Genomic DNA, 24,875 nt, shown 5'->3' with positions numbered 1-24,875 from the left:
TAAAATGTTTATCAACTCACCTCTGAGTATGAAGGGTTTTCAAATGTGGTGCTTGGCATTAGTTTTCGCTTGAATAAGCTCCACTTTGACTCCTGCAAACGATTGCAAACAGTGAGTTGGCATCACACTTGAATAATTGAGCTCACGTCGTTTTAAACTGGCGTGCTGTTAGAAAGAGACTCACCTGAACAGGTTTGGTGCTGACAGTAGATGTGTTCACGACGCCCAACCTCTGATCCCCGCGGTACGCCGGGTTCACAAAGTTGTTCCCCGGCTGTTCACCGCTCACATTAACTGTCACCTGTTTAAAGGTAAAACAGGATAGGTTGTCATACCACTTACAGCTGCCTGTGGCCATGAAAACAGAACTAACAATCAGGAGAAGGGTGCACATCCATAGTTTTGTAGGTGCTTTGCAGATTTGCTGCATAACAATTCAGATGATGCACTGATCCCAATTATCTTTTCATTCTACATGGCCATGACAATATTTTGACCACAAATGGTCTTCCTCAGAATAGGAGGAACTTGTCATGTCCATATACAATTAAAAAAATCTTTTGTATTTCTTTTCTTTTTGCAATGATGAGAATCTTGTGGCTAGCACACACCAACACTGAACAATTCTCAAATTTTCCATTACACTCAAAAACAGTTATTCCCATCAGTTACTGTACAACTGTAAAATTAAATTCCTGACCCTGGAAACATACACTTTTATAATTTTTTTTTTTTTTTTTTGGCAGCGGCACAGTGGTGCAGTGGACTAACAAGATTGTTCCTGGTTGTGGAAATTGCCTCTATCTGCAATGGACTGGTGATCTGTCCAGGGTATACCCCGCCTCTTGCCCAATGTGAGCTGGGATAGGCCCCAGCTCCTCCACGACCCTTACAAATAAGCGGTATAGATAATGGATGGACAGATGGATGATTTGTTAGCGTCAGCTGAGATCTCATATTATGGTTTCCATTAAAGTCAGTGAACCATTTTTTTGGCCAGCAGTCTGTTTGTTAACTATATTTCATACTGTATATGTCTGAGATGGCCTGCTCACAGTCTTACCTCTCTGGTGGAAGTACATACATGTATGTGATGAAAATAAAATACAAAAGTAAGTGCATTTTTTGTATATTGTTCTTTATATCATGATTTTAATGACACAAAAATAAAAATTAATTTATTCATTCATTTATGAGTACCTGTGTGGCATGAATGACAGCAGGATCACCAGACACTCCAGGAGCAGTGCTGTATAATGGGTTCTCAAATGTGATTGGCTGCCTCCCAATTTCCATTGCAAAGTTATCATCCTGTGGGGATATTATATTGATAACATTGCTTTCACAGTAAATATAAACATCAGAGGACACACTGTTTTTTTGGTTAAACTGGGAACGCTAAAATAGAAGTTGTCAATAAATACCACATAGAGCACTTAAAAATGCTGATAGAACACTTTTAATGAGTTGAGAAAATATTAACTGCTAATAACCCCCTCCACCCCCCACTCACCATCTGCATGGCCGTGTCAATGAATGACACTCCGATGTGTGTTGGTCCGAGGTCAACGTTATCACCAGAGCGAAACGTCACCCCATTCCCAGTGTCACCAGACTTCACCAGGCTACTGAGGCTGGACAAAAACAAAACACTCTGAACCTTGATCTACATACTCTACTGTGACCTTCACCTCACACAGTTTTAGTTAATAAAAGCATGAGCTGAATGCAGATGGCAGAACTGGAGGTGAGAGCTGAGATACCTGGGTAGTTTGGGCATGGAAGGGATGAAGGATCCCGTTCGTTTGTAGTTGAGGAAAACACCGACAGCCAAAGCTCCGGTGATCAGGATGATAATGACGGCCAGTAAAACAGCCACAGCTAAACACAGAAAAAGTGGAAAATAGTTGGGTGGTTATAGGACGCCTGGGACAAGGTGCTGATCATAAACATTCCTAATAATATTTTTCTGATGAGTCAACTACTGTTCATGCCTTTGGGATGACCCACTAAGTTAAACAATGACTGATTGTCACATTACTTGGCTATTTATTGAGCAGAAGTGTGATTTTGACCTGTAAAAAGCTAAATCGTTTGCTGATCCAGACTGTTTTCTAGGCTGTTTTGTTGCCCCGAGCAGCCGTTAGTTAGATAAGCTAGAGAAGTGTGTGACTTCATCACTTTTGGCCTCGATCTGCTTCAGTAAAGCTAGAAGATTATGACTGTTACTGTGCGGCAGCTCCCACACATCATGCAGTGCATGTGTGAAAGACTCCCACTGATTTCTGGTTGTAAGAATTTGTTTAGTCAATGAAAAACCATGCAAATTATTAAGAGGTAACTGATTCATAAACTTTGAATGAGAATAAATTAATTAATAAAGTGATGTACTACGTAGGAGAGATATAGTACCTGTTCCTGCTGGAGCGCCCCTTGACTTCCCTATTTCACAGTAGCTGCCCACATAACCATATGGACATCTAAACAAAATGATGATAACACATTTTCAATACAATGTACATGGGAAATTTGCATGTTAGAATATGTTTGAAAAAGGTGGATTATGAAATATATCAGACATTACTGGGTATGACTGATGGATCATCATTTACTGGTGTAAATGGCACCTGCAGCTACACTCACTTGCACTTGGGTAGACCGCCTTCATCAGTGTAGCAGGTTCCACCATTCATGCATCTGCATGCAAGGGGCATTGCAACAGGTGCCTCAATGGCTGCAGAAGCAAAAGCCAGGCGTACACAGAATCAAAAACAACAAAATCACGCCACAGTCTCACAAAACCACATGGGAGCAGCCAGCGATATTTGGAGGATGGATTTTTACGAATGCAAAATGATGATGCAACACACCAGCTAACACAAGATGACCGCACACTGTGCATGCAGCCAGGCTGTCGCTGCCACTTACCTGCATCACATTTGTTGGAGTCGAACTCCACCTGAGAGGAGCCTTGCGGACAGGCGCAGGTGTACCCGCCAGGCCGGAGGAGACAGAGGTGACTGCATACATTCTTACAAGGGTTCAGCACTGAAAGAGGACAGAGCATAAAGAACAGCACTGTAAGATACGATCTAATACAAGAGACAATCCGTCCCTAAAGATGCTTCCTTTAGAATCCCCTCATAGGAGGTTGAATAGACTTTCAGAAAACATTACCATGTCAACATGTCTTCATTATGGATTACCACCTGTGTGCTGTTTTTGTTTAGAAAATCTTCAGAATGACAAAATATATGAGCAGCTGTGCTCTCTGTTTTATCTGTCTTGTCTGTCCATCTATCTTGGACAGGACCCTCTTGAAAAATAGGTATCAAAATAGGTATTCTTCCCTGGTTAAATAAGGGTTCAATTAAAAACACAAAAGTATTATTCAACACAAATGCTATTACTTACTACTCTTCTCCTCTGTACTGTTTGGTTTATAGTCTGGACCATGTGAGGATAGTAGATAGATCCTTTCATCCATACATACTGTGCAGTATATAGTACTTCCCAACAATCCCTCTGTGTTCTGACCTGACCGGTTGTGTCGGTGCTCCTGGTAAATGCGGACTTGAGTCAGCCAGGGGTTGATGGTTAGAACTTTGACTTTATTTCCTTTCCCAAATTTATTAGTCCTCCACACTTCACCTTTCTCCTTTGTCGTCCAGTACACATGCCCTTCAAAGACATCCAGACTGTAGGGATGTCCGATATCTGGAACAGAGCAAACACAACACTTCTAATGCACATTATACTAAGTCTTTGATCACCTTCACTATGTTTTTACAATCAGCACCCCTGAGACTGAAGCTGTGCTGTGCCTCAGTGTTCTGACCTCCTGATATGACGATCTTCCTGTCTGTGCCATCGGGCTTCATAGACTCAATGATGTTTTCTTTGGAGTCACACCAGTAGACCCTGTTTCCATTCAAATAGTCCAGAGCAAGCCCAGTAGGCCAGCCCAGGTCCTCTTCCCTCACCAGCACCTCTCTGTGCCGACCGTCCATCCATGCTGATTCTATCCTGGGTTTCCTGCCCCAGTCTGTCCAGTACATCATTCTGCCGTACAGAAATAATTAGTGCACAAAGAAATTAAGGATGCTAATGACATATTTTTAATACTAAAGCTCAACAGCTTCCTACCCAAGTGATGGGTTAACAACAATAGCGGCAGGCTGGTCGAGGTCAGTGTGGATCAGCCACTTCCTGTACCGTCCATCCAGTTTGGCCACTTCGATTCGATTGGTCCCTGAATCTGTCCAGTAGATGTGCCTGTAAAGGGTGATAACTACATAGTAAGCAGCCGAATTAAACTTAGACCAACTTTTACAAAAGTGAAGCCATAATCCTGGTGAATTACCCGCCAACCCAGTCCACAGCAATGCCATCAGGATTAGCGATGTATCTCAGGTTCAGATCCACCTCTTTCACTGGGTTGTTGCCGTGATCGTTGAATGTGGTCATATAGGCTCGTTTGATAGAGCCAAACTGAGATCCCCGACCCAGAACTGTCCAGTACACAATACCTACAGCACATCAGGGGAGAAAGGTTATCAAAACTTGGTGATCTTGGTGTTTTTATATTCACTGTGAGCACACAACATCAAAAGGTTTACAGCAATGATCTTACTGAGGCCTTGTCCCTCTGGATCCCACAGGTAGTCCAAGGCTTGAATGTGCTCAGCATTGTCCACATAGTCTGAATACTCCTCAGACGACAAGTTGAAACGACGGATGCGGACGTTGTCTGGCAAGAGCAGCACCGGTGGGTTTCCTACACAATAATTGAGTTGTATTGAAAGCTATTAGCAATTTCAATTCAGGGTTTGGCTTTAATTGGAAATAAAAGAGAGCGTTCGTAAAGGATTTTCTTTGTGTGAGAGCCAAGCTCTTACCCAGGGCAGCACACTCTGTTCCATGCGGCTCACCAAATGAGTGAAAGCCCTCAGCACAAAAGCACTCGTAGTTCCCCTTTGTGTTCCTACACTCCTGAGGACACGTCCCATATACTTCACACTCGTTCACATCTTTTTCCAAGAGCAGAGGTAATGGAAAAAAGAGAAAAACATTGATTGAATGTAGAAAAATACTTCTGTGTCACAGTGTTTAAATGGATTGTGCAGATGACTAAGTAATGGTGTATTGTTTACCTTCACAGGTGTGTTTTTCTGTCGCTCTGGGCTTGTAGCCAGGCCTGCAGGAGCAGAGGATGCCTCCCTCTGTCAGGTCGGTACAGTTGTGTTCACAGATGTTGTCACTGCACACGTGCCCACTGCCATGGTCTGACAACAGCAGATTAAAAAAACACAAAAACAACAACAACACACACACTGAAGGTTAGAAATTGTGGAGGTAACTGTGTAGCACTTCAAGTATGACCTAAAACTCTACTGAAAACCTGTTATGGTGTGTTTCATGTATCGTTTTATGTTTTATGAGTTTTTAGTGCATTGGTTGATAAACTGTACAGTAATCAATGGCTGCTTCTGGGAAATAAATGTAGTAGAATATGGATATATAAGAAGATTGTTTTTATATTTGGATTCTATTACTAATATACTCTTTTCTGATGTTACTTACGGCAGCCGAGCTCGTCCGACTGGTCTCCACAGTCGTCATAATCATCACAGGCATACTGCAGAGGGATGCACTGTCCATTACTGCATTTGTACTCATCATCTGTACAGGGGCCATGTGTGGGGCTTTGGCCTGGAGAGAGAGAAAAATCAGCTCAAGAGAAGCTTTAGATACATTTAATTATCTTCAAAAACAGAGTTTGAATTACTGTAGTTAGAGTACATAAATATTAGTTTAGTTAATATTAGTACAGTATTACACTTACAGTTTTCCTGTCTCTCATCAGAGCCATCGCCACAGTCATCAACAGAGTTACACAGCTCATGGCTGTAGATGCAACGGTTGTTTTCGCAGCGGAAACGGAACGGAGTCTCACACTGGATGTCCACTATGGACGAACAGGAACAAGAAATCAGAATCAAGAAAACCCTACAGCAACATTAGCAAATTCAAAAATTCAACACAATAACTCATGACCAGTGAATTCATACGTGGTTTACAGTATGTGGTTTGGGGTTTGGCAGCTTAACAAAATGCAACAAGCGCTGGTTACTTACAGCAGAGGTGAAGCTCCTCGTCTGAATTGTCTCCACAGTCATTGTCTCCATCACACTTCCACTGAGGCTGGACACATACATGGTTCTTGCACTCAAACAGGAAGGGGGGGCAGTATGTACCATTGGGAAAGCGGGTCGCTGAAAGTCACAGTCATTCTGTCAAACTAAATCTGTGACTTTTACACCTGAAAATCAACAACCAAACTCATACAATCCTCAAGCAGAATGAAACCATGAAATCAGGATTATAAAGAATAAATGTACTCTGTATTCACTTATGTTACTTTTTTGTGATAGCACCACAGAGCGCACAGTGAAAACCACTAGATGAGAGGACACTCACGACATGACGTCTCATCAGTATAGTCCAGACAGTCCGCGTTGCCATCACATTTGAAACGTTCAGCGATACAGTGTCCACTCCCGCACTGAAAGTAGCCAGGATGACAAGTCCGCAACTCTGCAACACAGACAAACCAGCACAAAACTTTACCTTTTTTCAGATAAAAGTATACTCTACGCACACAAGAGAGGTGTATTTGATTTATCTTTGTGATTACAATAAAACACAATAAATAAAAAACACACAAAAGTCCTACAACCCCCTAAATCCTCATAACTTAGTTTTTATTATTACGTGGTATACATTTCATCTAGAACAACACTTGATGATCTGTCCTGTACTCTACCATTACTGCATGGAAGAAATCCTTCAGCTGTACCAGAGTGAATAAACTATTTGAATAAATAACTATTGGTGGTGCTGTCTGTCTATGCTAGTTTTATTGCGTCTTTGTTTAATGCCGCCCTCTGTTACTGACAAACAGCCAGACCCCCGAGCCAAAACAAAGAACCTCCACTTACCACAGTCCCTTTCATCTGAGTTGTCCTCACAGTCGTTGTCATGGTCACAGACCCAACGGTCGGGAATGCAGCGCAGATTATCACAACGAAACTCGCTCTCGGTGCACGCGCGTGGACCTGAGGGAAAACATGAAAACAGAAATTTAAGCTTGAAATGAAGCAAACGTGAAACTTTACTATGTTGTTGTTAAATTTCTAAATGAGAAACACATTAATCAGGCAAACACCTGAAATCTGAAGTCTCTCCTTTTCTCAAACTTTTCTTAAACTTGTAAAAATACATTAAGAATACCGTGTATTATTTTCTTCCATATTAAGACATAAAACATGCCCACAATAACCCAAGCAACATGTGCAGCCGTCACTCTGCAGTGAGCTCATAAGTTCACTAGAGACAAACCCTCTAGGCATCATCAGCACAACAATAAGGGGAGGAGCACTGACATGATTTAACCCCAGTCAGTGTTTCTCCTTTGAGAAGCTACATTATCCTTATTAACTGGCATGTTCTCAGACATGTTTAAATTCTCCAGGGCAAGGGGTGACAGACTCCTTCACTCCCTCTTCCTGACACACTGAGGACAGCCTGTTTCTCTAGCAGCTGATAAGACTACCTCTCTCAGCACTTCGTCGTCAGCAGAAGTGTCGAGCCTCTTACAAAACCTCCCTGCTGTCTGATAAAATGATAGCATGACTATTCTTTGTCATCAACACTCCCTTTTCATTCGGACAATTCACAGAAACCGAGCAGAAGCCCGCAACAAACCTACTTTAAAGACACTTGGATGATATCAAAACACGCTGGTTTTCACGGTTCGTGCTCTTGTCAGTGCTCGCACTGAAACCTCAAACACTACTGAGGGACGCAACGGTGATAACAGCACTCACTGCAGCTGCGTTCGTCAGAGTTGTCCCCGCAGTCGTCGTCCCCGTCACACCTCCATCTCAGTGGGATGCAGCGATGGTTGTCACAGCGGAAGTCTCCGTTAGGATCACAGGTCAGTTCATCTGGGAAAGGAGCAGACATATAAATGAAGACACTCTGATAAACCATTATGTCCTAGTAAAGGCTTTTAGTAAAACTTTAATAAAACTACTGTGCCAGTAGTACATTTCTTTTTAATGACTTTTTTGATGATGATGAGAAGAGCAACAACTGCATGATATGACTGGAAATCTTTAGGCTTTTAAGTAATAATGAAAATGTCAGTCTGAAATGAAAGACATCTTGTTTTTTAATTAAACTGAAAGGGAGGGGAGCAGCATGTCTAAGACAGATGAGTGACCTGGAGAGGATAAGACTGCAGAAGATGAGAAGCACAGTCGGGAGAGGAGTGGAGGAGAGCTGGTCTGAGCCGTCTCTACCATACAGTGCTGGGGGCCAAAGATAGCGCAAAGTTAGCTAGTCCTGCCCTCCTAGCCCTCCACCTGGCCCATCTGCTGCATTCTTACAGGAAGATTAGCACGGATCTCCCCTCCTGCGTAGGCATGGCACTAATGGAGTGAGAGCCTCTGATAAGATACGGGAGGGCTGTAGTGAGTGTGTTTGGATTGTAGCAAATTACAAAGAGGCTTGTGTGAACCCTGCCCCCACGCAAGGACAGAGCAGCAACACATGCACACATAAATGTAGACCCTTACCACTGGACAGCTCATAAATCTGTGGCGCTCTCAGGGAGTGGCAAATTGTGTGGGAGGGTGAGTTGGTGAGACCCTCTCCAACAGCACCTCCCGCCACCTCACTGTGTAATATTCCACAGGAGGCCGAGGTGTTGGCTAATTGCCCTTCACTCACTCTGTGAATACACACTCCTGTTTCCAAGCTGTAATTTTTAAACCTTCTCTAGAATCATCTTGTCATGGGTAAATGACACCAAATGTGACTTAATCAACCTGGAAAGCTTTAAGATGAGGTCTGATAGTGTGCTAATAATAAACAGTTTTCAAATCACTGCCACAGCGTAAACAGGACCTCAGTTCTGTCTCAAGAATGTTTGTCACAGACTCACCACAACCCTGCTCATCACTGTTGTCTCTGCAGTCGTTGTGGCCATTGCAAACAGACCACAGGGGGACACAGCGGTAGTTGGTCTTGCAGTCAAACTCTGTGTGGTTGTCGCATCGATATGCCGGTCCCACTGTGAAGAAAACACCACAGATGTCAAGGGATGAAGACTGAAAGCTATGGCAATTTTAAAAATGTTAGTCTTTATAATATCAACGTAGTGAGAAAGAAGGAGACAAAGAAACTGTATATTACTTACTGCATTCCTCTAGTGGTTCATCAGAGTTGTCACCACAGTCGTCATCAACATCACATTTCCAGCTCTGGGGAATGCAGCGTCCATTACGGCACTTGAACTGTCCAGGGCGACAGATCCTGGTAGAGCAGTGGGTAGGAGCCTCGTCAGACTGGTCACCACAGTCGTCCTCACCGTCACACTGCCACGACTCAGGGATACACCGCTTATTTGCACATTGCCACTGGTGGGTTTCACACTGGTGTGTGGCTAGAGGGAAGACAAATTCAAAGGTGAAGAAATAAGAAACACAGAAATGGGAAAAATTACACAACTTAAAGTTAAAAAAAGTTAAGAGCAAACATCAAAGAACGTTTGACATTTTAGCAAATAGCGACTGAATTGAGACAGGTAAAAGAACACAACTTACCACACAGCACAGGATCTTCGTCTGAGCCATCATGACAGTCCTGGTTGCTGTTGCAAAGGAAGTGCGGACTAGTACAGTTTCCATCATTGCACTGAAACTGTCCGAGCCTGCAGTGGCGAGTTGGGCAGGTGGAGGGTTCGTCTGAGCCGTCTCTGCAGTCCCTCTGACCATCACATTTCCACCAGATAGGAATACAACTGTTGAAGCAGAGGTAGGTATAACAATGAGTTATTTGAATTATGTAAAAAAAAAAAAATGTGTTATGTTACAAGATTCATTAGCTATGTTCCCCACGACTGGGCAGTATTAGAAGGCTGGGAAAATGCATTTCCAACATTGACAAATAATTACCACGTCAGTTTTTAAACACAAGTACTCCACAAAACCTCAAACCACCACACATTTTGTGTCACCAAAGAAGGAAAGGTGGACAATATGGCACCAACAGCAGGTGGCGCAGTTTTTCAATGCAAAGAAAGCAAACAGATTTACTGTTTTTTTTAAGTGTTTTGAAAAGACAGACGATGGACATAGCAAGTCAGGTTAACAGCCAATGTAAATACTGCTACCAGAATATTTTTTATAAGTGATGCCAGGATGAGAGTAGCAAAATGCCTTTCATGACTGAAAGTAAATTACGAGAAATGTGTTTTGAAATTTTGTATGATGATGCTAACAAAACCACTGTCATGAGACAGCAGCTGTCAACAGTCTAATTATTTTATTGAGGTTACACAGACAGTTTGACAGTACACATAATTTTTCAATGCTACATATCATATAACAAGATGACAAGAAGTCTTGACAAACCGTTCATTGTTTGCACATCTGTACTGGGTGCTGGTGCACATGGGAAGGCATCGGGTCACACCTCCCACTTGGACAGTCAGGAAATGATCGGGGCACTCACAGGTGTGTTCTCGCCCCCCATGACGGATCAGGCACAGATGAGAGCAGTCTCCATTGTTCACCGCACAGGGATTGTTTACTGTTGGAGGAAGAGCCATAGTCGGTCAGACGATCTCATTTCAGCAGAGCAGGGTAATTACAGCTCATGCATTGTTCAGCTGGTAGTAAATACTTGTGCTCAAATCAATTTAAGGTGGACATGTTGAGATGAAAAACGACTATTTAGTAAACAAGAGTCTTATCACAAAAGATATAAGCTCCTGGAAATAATATTTAACTCACCAATAGGCTGTCTGTAAGGGTGGCATACATGGATGTCAAATGGCCTGTGTGTGGTGTTAACCAGGACTTGACGACCTGAGCCGTCGTATTTGTTGCCTTTCTCCACAGAGCGCATGTTCCAGTCAGTCCAGTATACGCTGTCCTCAAACACAGTCAGGGCAAATGGGTGAGGCAAAACTCCATCATACACTGTGTGTCTGTGTTGACCATCCAAGTCTGAGAACCTAAGAAAAAAAAACAAAGTCAAGGTGTTACAACCATCACTGCACTGCAGGTTGAAAGAGTCTAACTACTAACCTGACAAATGTACTTACTCTATGTAATTGAGATGAGCATCAGACCAGTAGAGCTTGTCATTGGTGTAGTCAATCGTGAGCCCATTGGGCCACTCAATCTTGGTGGTAATGATGGCTGCTTTGTTGGTTCCATCCATTCCAACACGGACCTATAAAGGCTTTGTCTCCCCAGTCTGTCCAATATACATATCTAACAGCAAGCAAGAAAATTTATTTCACAAATAAATTTATATTACATGATATGATGAAGAATGGTAAGAATCATTAAAAGGGTAACTCTTCCTTTCACAGGTCCACAATTTCTTAATAATTTCCTTCAAAATGTCTTGAAAAGAACTATGTAATTTAGTGCTAATTATTAGTAAAATACTGTAAGCACAGTCTTCAGGCGTTACATTTCCACTTAATTAATTTAAACTACATCTAAAGTGATCTTTGGCAGTCTTTTAGTCAGTGCACAGCAGGTCAGCTAAACAAGAAATAATGAGAGAAAGGCAACAAACAATTTCAACAAATATGAAGAATGGAGTTCCACTAATATTTGAATATAGCTGACTATTAAGTTGGATTTAAATGAAGCTGTATTTTCAAGTAAATCACCTACTGCCTGGAAACTTACTACATCTGAACTACAATAACAGAACAGCCTCAGAACTTTGCTTCTATTTTGCTACAATTAGTACCAAATTACATAATTCTTTCCATAGTAATTACCAAGGCTTTACTGTAAAATAAAGTGTTACCAGTAAAATTATATTGGCAGAATGGAAATAATATAATAATAATAATAATAATAATTCTGCCATGAAATTTACTGCTCTCAATGTCTACATTACTAATATATTGTGATAATAGAATATTGGCAATTATAGAAGCCTAGCCAATAACACCAGCCTTCCCAATGTATCATCCAGGCTCTACTATGAGGTTTGAATCCTACTCACCCATATTTAGGATGCAACACGATGGCTCTGGGGTTTTCAAAGCAGTAGGTATTATTGGCATCAACACAGTGTTCAGCCAGTTTCTTCACAAATCGACCATCCAGTTCAGATACTTTGAGACAATCCAAGAAGCTGTCCACCCAGTAGAGTTTCCTTGCGATCCAGTCGACTGCAAGGCCTTCCCCATGTAGAACTCCATTGACTACCACCTCTCTGTTACTGCCGTTGAAGGACATCCTCTCTATCACTCTGCGGTTCACGTCAATCCAATAGAGACGCTTGTCAACACGATCAAAGTCCATGGCCACCACGCTAGTCAGGCCCTGCAGGATCAGAGAGTAGGCCTGCCCGTCCGTCGACAGGTTCCTCAGGTAATAGCGGTTGCTGAAGATGAGGTAGGGTGTGATGTTGCTGTTCTGGCGGCAGCTGTGGCCGTCAGGCTCTCGCAGGAATCCTGGGGCACACTTGCACACGTATGAGCCGACGGTGTTCTCACACACCTGGCTGCACACACTCGGCGTCTCTGCGCACTCATTGACATCGTCGCACGTTTTGCCGTCGGACATGAGGCGGTAGCCGGGGCGACAGGTGCAGATGAAGCTGGTAGGTGTGTCGGTGCAATTGTGATCACAGTGATGGATGGATGGGTCTGTGCATTCATTGATCCCTACAGCCAGAGAAGAATAAGAGCAAGAAAGTGATCAGCAAAGACAACAACAAAAAAAGAAGTGAGATGATGGTATTATTTGTGTCCTTGTATTTATTTATTGAACAACTTAATCATTCAATTTTTGACATATCTTTTCAGATTAGGATTAGGGTTAGGGTTAGGGCTATTGTTTTTTATCTGTACTGTGGCTGCTCATTCTTACTTTACCTATACATATGAGATGTGCAGACATAATCAAAATCATAGTAGTCTAAACCAAAGTCTACCTCGTCTCACTACACATTATCTGCATATTTACCAGTTTTTATTAACATTGCTCAAAGAACTATTTTCTTATGATCCAAACTCATCCAACCATTTCTGGATGACAATCTGTGGTTTATCTGTCTTTTCTCGCACTACTTTCAGCATTTCTTTGACATTTCCTCTAGAGGGAGCTTGCACCAGCAAAACAAAATCTCTTCACACTCACCACAACCCTTCTCGTCACTGTTGTCAGAGCAGTCATCGCTTCTGTCGCACACCTGGCTCAGGGGGATGCAGTGACCGTTGTCACACCTGAACTCTCCGGGGGGGCAAGTTGGTGCCGGTGTGTGGCACATGCCCTCCAGCTCATCAGACTCGTCACCGCAGTCATTGTCCCCATCGCAGACAAAGTCCTGGGACACACAGCGGCCGTTCTGGCAGGTGAACTGGTGTTGCTGGCAGGACTGGTAGGTGCACCGAAGCTCATCACTGCCGTCCCCGCAGTCATTACGTCGATCGCACCTGGTTTTGGAAGATGGGTCGCAAAAAAAGCAACTCAAGTTTCCAGATAGACTGACGACAAATGTCATTTAGGATATTTAATGAGAGTTCTTCTCTAACCTGTATGAACTCCGTATGCAGAGGCCATTGCTGCAGGTGAACTCATTGATGCCGCAGGATCTGCGTGTGCAGTTTTGATGCTCATCTAATGCATCTGCACAGTCTGCATCTCCGTCACACACCCAGTCATGTGGGATACATTTCCTCTGAGGTGGTTGGTTGTTCACACAGGTGAACTCTGCACTTGAACATGTCCGATTGGCTGGGAAAAAAGACACAAAATCAGGCTTCAAAAGGAGTTAAATGATGATAATGATAACCAACTGTCAACCTGCATTTCTGGCAAGCCAAACATTCCAAACTGTATTTCAAAACATGCAGCCATGACCTCAAATTCTTTATCCAGCTAGTGTGATTGATTCACATTGTTTGAAGTGAGTCTCCTACAGGGGCTCAGGCAGTGCTGAAAACCTTAGCTTCAGGCATCTTATTGTTAGAGCACACATTGGTAAAGACATAAGAGTCTTGATCCTCCCTGAGCCAGGAAGCCAAAGAAAGGAGACATTCACAAAGTAACGAGTGAGGCAGGAGAAATCAGGAATGTCAGCTCCTTGGACTGGAGACCTTCTACAGGAGTCTAAGATGCTGGGCACTGACTGCCGGTGTCTCCTTCGTAACACTCCCCTAGTGGTGTGTACCCTAATCCATCAGAGTCCTGAATAATGACAGAATGAAGGAAGCAGGAGGGGGCAAAGTGGAAGAGCAGTAGTAAACATGGGATAGCCTCATGAGGTGAGGAAATGAAGGACTGGGAAGATGCAGAACAGGATGAAAAAAACACAAAATTAGGGAGGAAAAAGAGAAAAGACAAAACAGAGGTGGTAATGAAAGGATGCATACCACAGTTATGCCTCTGGTCTTCGTCACTCATGTCACCACAGTCATTGTCGCCATCACAGATCCAGGATGAGGCAATACACCTGCCATCATCACAGCGGAACTGGTCTGTGTTGCAGGTTCTGACCAGTGTGGCTGCAGAGACAAATCATACATTATTAGACTAGGAATAATAACAATAACAACAATAACAAACACAGTGCTGTGACTGTATAACATATGCCAATTGATTTATATACAATATAAATGTTAATTCTTTTTTGTAACTTTTTTTTTCTTTTTGTGATTGCCAATTATCTCAGGTACTTCCCCCACTGCTTTTCACATAATAAGGAAGGGACAATACAACATTTGGCAGAGCTTTCAAAATAGTCATGGCAGCTCCACATTCCCATGCATGGTGAGCTGTCTAAACAAAAGCCAAAGTGAGGCTCTGTAACCCCTGGTGGACAAAAGGAGGGGGAGGTGCTGTTTGTCGGAGGACACTGAGGGGCGTCACCACAGAGGAATGCCGCACACAATAGGAGGCCTGACTGACCACATCGTCAACAAAGAAATACACCAGTGACTCACTCTCTCCGCAACATCACTCACAGCACTCTCTCACACCAGCACACAGATGCAGATTGGCAGACAGACACAAATACACAATAACCGAGCAGCTGATGAGGGGGCGGGGGCAGACACACAAAGCCCACGGCCCCCGTTTCAAGGGTGAGAGAGTTGCCCGACACTCACTGCAGGAGAGCGGCTCATCAGAGCCGTCAGCACAGTCAGCCCCTCCGTCACAGTACCAGTGGGCGGGGATGCAGCGGCCGCTGGAGCAACGGAACTCACTCTGGGAACATGTGGATGCAGCTATGTAGAGGATATAAAAAAGGCATGAAATCAGAACTTGGGGGCACTTGGGACAAGGCAAACACTGATCTGTTCTTGACTCTTTCATATCCTCTTTCTCCTAACTTTAGGTTGATTAAAATTCTGTTTCTCTTTTTTTTTATTCTCTTCTTTAATAAACTTAAATCCACATACAGTGTTTTTCATTTTCAACATAAACACCTTTTTAGTTTAGTGAAGGAGCCTCTTCTGGTGATCAGTGCTATTTCCTTGAACCTATAGGACTGTATCAAACGGTGCAATATAGTGCACTACTCTATGTTTACCTTCAGCTATATAATTTGTGTGTCTGAGATCTCGGTCTGTGTGGCGCCATGAAATTTCCCTCATTTAACAAAAGGTTAATGAGCACCCCTGTATTTTTTTCTGGTATGACATGTCAAAATTTCTGCTGTGAAAAAGGCCTATTAATTAAATTAGTATATCAACAGAAACAGAAAAAACACAATATTCTTCTTTTACTATGAGCCATTGCTGAACTCACCACAATGTGTAGGGCTCTCGTCACTCATATCCCCACAGTCATTGTCTCCATCGCACAGGTATGAACGTGGAATGCAAATGTTGGTAGATTGACATTTTGTGTGTTCTGGTTGGCAGGTTCTCTCCGCTGAGATAATTATAAGTTAGAATACATTTAATACAATCAATAACTTCTTCACTTTGATGAAGATTTACCTCTGTTTAATTTATGGCACAAACATCGGATACTCACGGCAGTTTTGTTCATCAGAGGTGCCGTTGTCGTAGCAGTTGTTGATGCCATTGCAAACATACTCCTTTGCAATACAGCGCCCGTTGTTACAGGTGAACTCAGTGTTAGGGTCACACGGTCTGAACAGACAGCCCACCTCATCACTGTTGTCTCCGCAGTCGTCATAGTGGTCACAGCGGTAGTGGTAGGGCACACATCGCCCATTGCCACAAGTAAACACTGTGGGCTCACAGGTGTGGAAGGCTGCCAATCAGAAGGACAGGTCAGAGCGCCAGCCAGGAGAAAGCGGGATGATGCAGTATATACATGTAACAGACACTCATTTTACCTGACAATGCAACAAAGGATGACAGCAACTGTGGGACTGCATGCAAAGATATAAGCACATTGATTCATATGTTAGTGTTGATTTGTGTTACTACTTAGAGAGAGGGAACATGTTAATGGAAATCTAATCACAAAGTGGAAGCATACACACCAGCAATGTAAAAGTCAGGTTTAGGTCCTAAGAAAGAAATTTGTTAAAGTGAAAGAAAAGCGTGTTAGTGTTAGTGAAAGTAAAAGTTATAGAATTGCTTTTAATAGAGAGGAGAATAAAGTTCTGATTCACTCATTCAGGACGACTAAATCCTCAATGAGAACTACTGTTACTAAAAATCAACAGTGACATTTTTGATTAATTCAAATCAAAATAAAACAAGGAAGAAATGCAAGTAAGCAACACAGTGAATTCAAGCTCATTGTATTTAAGATCATCCTACCACAGACTCTCTCCAACTCATCGCTGCCATCTCCACAGTCATTGTCATTGTCACATTTCCACTGGGCACGAATACAGCGGCCATTCATGCAGGTAAACTGGCCCGGCTGGCAGCGAGTGCCATTATCAGGGATACAGTGCTTGTTGTCGGCCAGGTACCAGCGACCCTCTGATGGACACTGACACTCAGCTCCATTGGGTCCTAACAAGATGAAATTGCACAGAGCAGTTCATGAAATTAGCTGGGGTTTTCAATAATTGCATTAAAGGAATATTATGCTGAAGTGACGATGACAAACTGCTTGTACCTGGTGTACAGATGTGGCTGCAGCCACCATTAAACTGTTGGCACGGACTGTCACATTGCTGTTGCTTCCTGCTGGCTAGGACATGGATGTCCATTGGCCGAGATGGAAGGTTCTGAACCATGACCCGCTGATCAGAACCATCGTGCTTGTTGGCTCGATAGATGCTGCGCGTGTTCCAGTCAGTCCAGTAGATGAACTGGCCAAACATGGTCATAGCAAAGGGGTAGATGGCTGTGCTGACGATGACTTCCCGATTGGACCCCGTGAGGGAGGATCGCTCAATCTTCTGTCTGATGGCAGAGCAAAATAATGGTAACAGCAGCATCTTGAGACTAACAAGATGTGTGATAGACACAACTGAGTACATATTTCAACAGTAGAATCTTTCTGATCTTACAAGCTGGCATCTGCCCAGTACAGCCTCTCTTCCTCATAGTCCAGGGTCAGTCCATTGGGCCACACAAGACTGCTGTTCACCACCTCTGTTCTGAAGTTCCCACCTAAGGTGGCACGCTCAATTTTTGCATGGGTTCCCCAGTCTGTCCAATACATGTACCTGTCGAACAAGAAAGCATTTATTTCTTTTAAAGTGTTTTGTGCTATTAGAGAGATGACAGGAAACCAGGGGGAGAGAGAGAGATGGCGACAGATGGAGACATGCAACAAAGGTCCACAGCTGGACTCAAAGTGGGGGGCACTGTGGTTCATGGTCGATGCCTTTAACCACTCTACCACTGGGCCACTCCAGAAGCATTATTTCTAAATCCCAGTTTAATCTAATGGACTAACAGAGGATGTCTTGTGTTAGTCTTACCCCCTGCAGGGATCCAACATGATGGCCCTTGGCCTTGACACATGGGCAATAATTGTCCTCTGAGAGCCGTCCACAGACATGGAACTGATGCTCTGGTTAACATAGTCACTGTAGTAAATTCTTCTGTTTATCCAATCATAAGCGATGCCATCAGGAGCCCCAAGATCTGTATAAAAAACACAGAGCACAAAAACATTAATAATACAACATTCATACAAAGCCTAGCAAAAGTAATAGCATTAGTGCAAAACTTACTTGAAGCCACCACAACGGGAGCTGAGGTTGGAGAGGAAAGGCTGATGTAGCTGATCTTGCTTGCTCCTGCGCCTGAGCTCTGTGTGAAGTAAATCCTTCTGTCTGTGAGGTCAAAATCCAGTGCCACTGAGGTGCGTGGCACATTGACCACAGGGAAGGGCAATGCGTGGTCCTCGGGGTCGAGGCGTAGGCTACGCACTGTGCTCTCAGTTGTGTAGATGAGATAATCATCCCTTGACACCACACAGCTCTCATTATCTGCTGCAAGATTCCCAAAAGCGCAGCTACATTTCTTGTTCTGGCTGCCTGTGCCAGAACTTGGGAGGGCAAAGCAGAAGTGGGCACAGCCTCCATTGGCCTCAATGCAGGGGTTGTGGCTAAGCTCCTGAGCAGTGGTGGGCTGGGTGCGCTGGTCAAAGATGGTAACGTCTCTCAGCATGTTGATGTTGTCTCTAATGACAGCGGGCTGCTCTGTGTTACCTGGTTCTTTGCTTGCTTGAAACACCTTCTTGAGGTTTCTGTCCACCCAAATGATGCTACCCTCAAACACTGTGATCCCATAAGGAGTTGGGTAGCGGCTACCATACCTGACTATCTCTGTCTCCCCTCCTTGAGGGCTGACTCGAGCAATCATATCCAGGGAGTCATCTACCCAGTAGACATAGCCAGTTTGCCAGTCCAGAGCGAGACCTCGTGGAGTGATAATTCCTGATGACACTAAAATTGTGCGGTTGGTTCCATCCAAGAGTGCTCGCTCAATTTTGGGGTTCTGACCATAATCAGCCCAGAACAAGTATCTGTTTTTGGGGTCCACAACGATGTGGCGTGGCATGTCCACCTGGGTTTTCAGGAGCACCCTGCGGAAAGTGGTGTTCAAGCGGAGAACTTCCAGATATGTCTCAGTCAGGAAAGCGTTGGTGAAATACAAGTTCCCTGAGGACAGAATCCAGGAAGCTCAGTGTTTAAACTGGCATCATATATTTGTACACCATAAGAGCATGAGTTTATCAATCACACACTGCTAACTATGATAGGACACATCTTATTAGCTGACATTATGATATGATATCAGTACATATAACAGATCTAGGTATAACAGACAGATCAGATCAGTCTGTTATACCTTCAGCTATAGCGATACAATAATTAAATTAGTGAGATTTTCATTCAGAACAGATTGTCCTGCCTGCAGATGTCTCTGTTTTTACTCTAGCTAGTTAAATCTTCTCTCCTGTTGCCTGTGTGGGATTGATCTCCCTGCTCTATGAGTCAGGCACTGTGACAAAGCTTCTTAACTCTGACTCTACCAAGAAGTATTCTGCCTGTGACCTGTATCACACCACAAGTTTAAATTAGCCAACTCCAATGTCTTGGAATGACTTAGTTACTACAGGTGCAAAGGCAGTAAAATATACTGAATATAAGCAAATGTCTAGAATATAAGGAAAACAAAAACAGCACATGTGATAAAATTAGCAAACAATAAATGGTGCAGACTTAATCATGTAAGTGTTACATAGGCCATTTATGCTTGTAACATCTGAAACATGCCATGTAACTTGCAAAGGGAAAATGTGGGAGAGAAATTAATTACTGACAATTATGCTCCTGTGTCTTGTGATGATCATATTACTATGACTTAACACAACCAAATCAGACCATTAAAACAGCTGAAGGTGACACTGTTTCTGCTGCCAAAATTAGGGGAGATTCAGGATCTCAGCTTATGTGAAAATTCAAGATGCAGCATGGAGAGCACTGAATGGACATATATCAAGGATGCACATTTGTTGTTAAATAAAACAAAAACTGAGAAAATGTAACACCTTTGTGAACTGACACAACAGCATACCTGCAGCCCAGTCAACAGCAATGCCTCGTATCCCGTTGCGTCCTATTCCAGATGTCACTATGCTATGTAATCCTGAGCCATCTGGCTTGATCCGTCTGACCCCGTTCTGTGTCGCCACAGTGCTGCTGAAGTCACACCAGTAGATGAAACCAGAGGCCATGTGTACATCGACGTGTAAAGCATTACGGCCTGAAAGAAGATAACCCGGTCATTTGAGGCCATTATTGTTACTTTGAACACAAGAACAGTATCATGATCGTTTTATATTCAATCACTCGCTCTGTCAGATTATTCTGTCCATTATTGCACCTTAAGTCAGTTTTTTTACATTAATTAATCAGCATTTAGAAACTTTATTACATAACCTTATCATATTTAACATAGTAAATAACATGTGAGAATCCCTGACCTCTCCCAGCCACAGGCACCATGGCCTCAGAGTGGTCTGATCCTTCCAGACTGAAGCCTTTGATTGCAGACAGAGTGGAGATGACAACATAGGACTGGTAGGGAGCGCAGGTCCTGTTGTCAGCATTGAGTTTAAATCCTGTGGCACATGCACAAGTAAACAGACCCTGTGGCCGGGGCAGGCATAGCTGCTCACACACTCCCACATTGTTGGTGCAGCCATTAGATGTACCTGCAGAAGCTGAGCATGTAGAGAGAAAAAAGTGTGACAAACAAAAGACACAACAAAAAGCAACAAGCCAAAGAACAGTCAACAGTGAATGAGAACTGTGTATTTTTCTCAGTGATGATGTCTTCTCATGTTACTCACTCTCTCTATAATGCACTTTCAGAACTCTGAGTCCAGAAATGTTGTCTCGCAGCACAACCTTGTTGGCACCTGTGGACTTGTCCACACGCTCTATGACCTCAAAGTCGCGGTCAGTGAAATAGAGGTAGTTTTGATACACAGCCACACCCCAGGGGTGAGACAGGCCTGTCACTATGGTGATACGGTTACTCCCATCTGGATCACCACGCTCAATCTGTGGAGATTCGATGCCAGACAGGCAGTCAAATGCATTTGTATTTTGTACAATCACCCACTCTAACATTTAGATAGATCATTTTACACTTGTGAGAACTTTACGGAATGAATAGATTGTGAAGACCCACCATGCCAGTGCTTGTAACAGCCCAGTACAGCTTATTCTCTTGGATGTCTACAGTAAGGAACTCAATGTGATCTAGGTTGTTGGTGAACAGGGTGACAGGGTTTAAGCCATCCATGTCTGCAGATGCCACCTTGGCAGGAATTCCACTCTCTGTTCCCTGGTCTGTCCAGTACAGTTTGCTTTATAAAAAATGTAAAAGTATAGGTTAGTACTCATGCTTCACACATCTGAAATTTTGTCATGGATCTAGTGTATATTACTTTTTAATAGTCTTGTATTTTATTGTCAAATATCAGAGATACAAATTGTCTCTGTTTAGTGAAAATGTTTTATCTCCAAAATATCAACTTTTAAGGTTTTTCAGTGAGTCAAACAATTTTTTAAATAATGAGGATCATATCATGGACCAGGAGAGCATTAAATATTTTTATTGCCAAAATAAGAGCTGCAATAATGAGAGTAAGAAGGAATGGCTTGGAAATTTTTATCTTGTTTCTTGATTGCGCTCTATTGTACACTGCCGGGGTCTGAGAGTGCCATGTGGTATTCAGTAACACTGGTTAAGTTCTCTCTAGAGGCAGAGCAGATGGCGATGAGGAGGCTGTTAGAGCTCAGTAGCTGTGGGGATGAGGGGCTGTGCCAGGACTGTGTTAAATGGGGCTTACCCACGTGCTGGGTCCACTGTGATGCCAACAGGACTGCCAGCGCCAGTTGGAGAGCCGTTATTTGTGATTAGAGTTTTCCGGTACTGTACCTCCCCTCTCAACTTCAAAACCTGACCGAGCACAAGCACAAACAGATGCATTTATTGTACTGCATGGTTGCATTGTAACACTGCCTTTATTTGCATTGTACCTGTTTTTTTGCTATTACAGGTGCAATTACCCCCCATGTGGAGCCAGTAAAAGCTTAAAAAAACAACAACAGGGCAAAGTATTATTTGTCTCACCTCAATAGACTGTGTAGCTGGATTGGTGTAGTACAGGTTCTCTGTTAACCAGTCCAAGGCCAGGCCAACAGGGGAGCCCAGGATGGCTGCAGGGGCAAACTCTGTCCTGTTAGTACCGTCTGATTTCACCCTGTGGATCTCGCCCTGGTGGAGAAGGGAAGACAGGATTAACCTCAACCCCCGTTGAATGTGGATGTGTAGAATGAATCTTGTGCTATATTTCTCTGGCATTTTTAAATCTACTTTTTATGAGTGTTTTTTTTCTGTTATTTCTCTATTTCCAAATAGCTGTCCTCAGAGGACAACTAAACTCTGAACTGAATTGTGACATGTACAGTATGTCTCTTGTATACAGAGTAACACTTGATCTCTAGGAAACACATAAGTTCCTTTTTCTACCGTAGCATGTTGTGAAAACAGACTAAGATCAAGGAAACTAGGAGATTCCATCTTTGGACAGTAACATACCGGGTGCTCCACCCAGTAGATGGTCTGTTCACTGTCATCAAAGTCGACATCATAGCCATTCTGAAGCCCAGCAACAGGGACCATAGCATCGTTACTCTTGTCATCTGGGTTCAAAGAAATGCCATAGATGATGCTGTCTCTCACAACCACCAGGAAAGGCTCCTCAACTGCAAGTAAAAAAAGGTAAGGCAAAAAGCAGTCAATAAACAGTGAAAGAATTACAAACTGCTCTCCCTACAGTACAACATAAACAAAAGCTACATCATTGTGTCTCCTCATCTGTCAGCAGAAACACACCTACCCCACAACTAGAATTGTTCTCTAGGCTGTGACTCACTTAATACTTTAAAAATTACAAAACAAATTCTGAAACAGAGCTAGGAAAGCATTTCTCATGGAGCTGGACTTGGTAATCCAAAACTAACAGTTGCTTTCAGTGTGTGATATCTGGTACAAAATAGGAATCCCAAGCTAAAAGGCCTTGTATCTATAAAGAGGATTGACTGGTGAAAGTTGGTTCCACAATCTGATTTGCTTTGTCATCAGAGATTAGAATCGATGAATGGTTGTGGGGCATTTTCATTCTTGGATAATAGTTGGCCTCAGGGGGGGACTGTGTTCTGCATGGCTTGAATGGGCTGAAACCTGAGATGAGCTAAGCTGTTGACCTAGGAGGAGACTCCTTGGACTTTGAATTAAAGGTCCCTTGTCTTCTTAAGACCTTGAAATACACGCTTATATGATTCTTAATATTTATGACTGGAACAGAAGTTTACAAGAGAATCCAAATGGGAGACTGTTGACAAGTACCTGGATCGATCTATCATATGAGCTTGGTGTTTTCAAAGATTTCTCTTCTTGGCAACACTGAGATGGTCCAAAATAAAGCATGTAAGTGCCATTATTTCTACAATAACAGGTTTACTCTTTTACAACAACAACCATTGCTAAGACGCATAACTAATAAGTAAATCAACTTATCAGCTGCATCTGACCTGACTTCCTTTTTCATCAAACTGAGTGATGAGTGTTTTCCTCCACTTGGCAGGATACATACCTCTGGTGCAGGTGATTTGGTCAGCTGCCAGCGTCCAGCCTGAGGGGCAGGCACACGAGTAATACCTTGGTCCCACAGCAGAAAGCAGGCAGATATGAGTACAGGCACTCCTCAGGCAGTGATTCTCACCTACAAATTGTCAAACCGCACATGCACACATGAATATTCTTACATGTAATTACAAAAACAATGGACCTGCTGCATTATTGGCATCAACTATCAACCAAACCTATGTTAGCTGATGCTTAACACAGTGATTAGCATCAGCTAATACTGATGCAAAAGAGATTGACCGATGGTCATTATCTTTGCCATACCTGTTGGCTGCCTGGCTGGGTGTACTGCCACCAGACCCATGGGCTGAGGGAGGTTGAACAGCATCACTGTTTGGTTCTCCCCATGCCACTTATGGGCTCGCATCACACGGTTGATGTATCTGTCGGTCCAATACACAAAATCCTCAAAAATGGTAATTGCGTGGGGATGTTGCAGTACCTTTTCATAGAGAGCAGCAAAAGAAAAAAAAGTGTGTCTTACACATACTATTCAAAAGGAAAATGTTTGTGCTCTGTTCACTTAGATTATTAACATGAATAAACAATAAAGCCTGCCTTCTCATATACTCACCAAGTCACTGGCCAGAACTTGCTTTCTGTTGTTGCCATTATAATCGCAGTAGTCAATGAAATCCAAATAGGCATCAGCAAAGTACAACAAATTGTTTGGATAGTCTATGGTCAGACCATTGGGCCAGTATAGCTTGTTGTTTATGATAACTGTCCTCAATTTTCCATCCATGCTGGCCCTCTCAATACGAGGGTTCCTCCCCCAGTCGGTCCAGAACATCAGGTGAGCACTGCAAAACAAACTGTCTTCAACAACTGCTGATAATATAAAACTTTTACATGTAATACATTCCTAGACACACAGATTTAAAACAACCTTGTTTCTCTGAAAGTCACTGACCTGTCCCTTGGGTCCAGCACCAGGCCTCGAGGATTGGTGACATTTTCACTAACTAATACAGTCCGATGGGTGCCATCCAACTTAGACACTTCAATAGTCTCCAAGACATAGTCAGTCCAGTACAGGTTCCTGCCCACCCAGTCTACAGCAAGGCTCTCTGTCACAGTCACTCCACTGTCAAATATCTGTTGACAAGAGACTCATTCTTAGTTAAATATGTGTACTGGTGACTCTGTC

General features: G+C 43.1%; 1 protein-coding gene across 1 annotated transcript in view; it reads right to left on the bottom strand.

Annotated features, from left to right (window-relative positions):
• The window catches only part of lrp2a (low density lipoprotein receptor-related protein 2a), a 46,262-nt gene that overhangs the window by 1,119 nt on the left and 20,268 nt on the right, over window positions 1-24,875 (bottom strand). The window contains 51 exon segments of the mRNA XM_018684732.2: window positions 21-92; window positions 185-301; window positions 1,201-1,311; window positions 1,514-1,634; window positions 1,764-1,881; window positions 2,413-2,480; window positions 2,644-2,734; window positions 2,929-3,048; window positions 3,538-3,717; window positions 3,839-4,062; window positions 4,147-4,275; window positions 4,364-4,529; window positions 4,634-4,777; window positions 4,899-5,030; window positions 5,154-5,285; window positions 5,584-5,712; window positions 5,846-5,968; window positions 6,138-6,275; window positions 6,481-6,597; window positions 7,002-7,118; window positions 7,890-8,009; window positions 9,011-9,139; window positions 9,266-9,511; window positions 9,672-9,868; window positions 10,482-10,659; window positions 10,863-11,086; window positions 11,177-11,304; window positions 11,306-11,348; window positions 12,103-12,769; window positions 13,245-13,540; window positions 13,640-13,841; window positions 14,480-14,611; window positions 15,215-15,334; window positions 15,858-15,983; window positions 16,089-16,331; window positions 16,850-17,050; window positions 17,157-17,446; window positions 17,554-17,712; window positions 17,971-18,136; window positions 18,226-19,158; window positions 20,078-20,266; window positions 20,487-20,726; window positions 20,856-21,069; window positions 21,200-21,377; window positions 21,864-21,973; window positions 22,148-22,291; window positions 22,616-22,782; window positions 23,673-23,801; window positions 23,990-24,167; window positions 24,300-24,528; window positions 24,639-24,823. Coding sequence (XP_018540248.1) covers window positions 21-92; window positions 185-301; window positions 1,201-1,311; window positions 1,514-1,634; window positions 1,764-1,881; window positions 2,413-2,480; window positions 2,644-2,734; window positions 2,929-3,048; window positions 3,538-3,717; window positions 3,839-4,062; window positions 4,147-4,275; window positions 4,364-4,529; window positions 4,634-4,777; window positions 4,899-5,030; window positions 5,154-5,285; window positions 5,584-5,712; window positions 5,846-5,968; window positions 6,138-6,275; window positions 6,481-6,597; window positions 7,002-7,118; window positions 7,890-8,009; window positions 9,011-9,139; window positions 9,266-9,511; window positions 9,672-9,868; window positions 10,482-10,659; window positions 10,863-11,086; window positions 11,177-11,304; window positions 11,306-11,348; window positions 12,103-12,769; window positions 13,245-13,540; window positions 13,640-13,841; window positions 14,480-14,611; window positions 15,215-15,334; window positions 15,858-15,983; window positions 16,089-16,331; window positions 16,850-17,050; window positions 17,157-17,446; window positions 17,554-17,712; window positions 17,971-18,136; window positions 18,226-19,158; window positions 20,078-20,266; window positions 20,487-20,726; window positions 20,856-21,069; window positions 21,200-21,377; window positions 21,864-21,973; window positions 22,148-22,291; window positions 22,616-22,782; window positions 23,673-23,801; window positions 23,990-24,167; window positions 24,300-24,528; window positions 24,639-24,823 — 9,312 coding nt within the window.

The sequence above is a fragment of the Lates calcarifer genome, linkage group LG1 (genome assembly GCF_001640805.2).
Source record: "Lates calcarifer isolate ASB-BC8 linkage group LG1, TLL_Latcal_v3, whole genome shotgun sequence".
NCBI classification, from domain to species: domain Eukaryota; kingdom Metazoa; phylum Chordata; class Actinopteri; family Centropomidae; genus Lates; species Lates calcarifer.
This window is presented reverse-complemented; position numbering and strand designations above follow the sequence as displayed.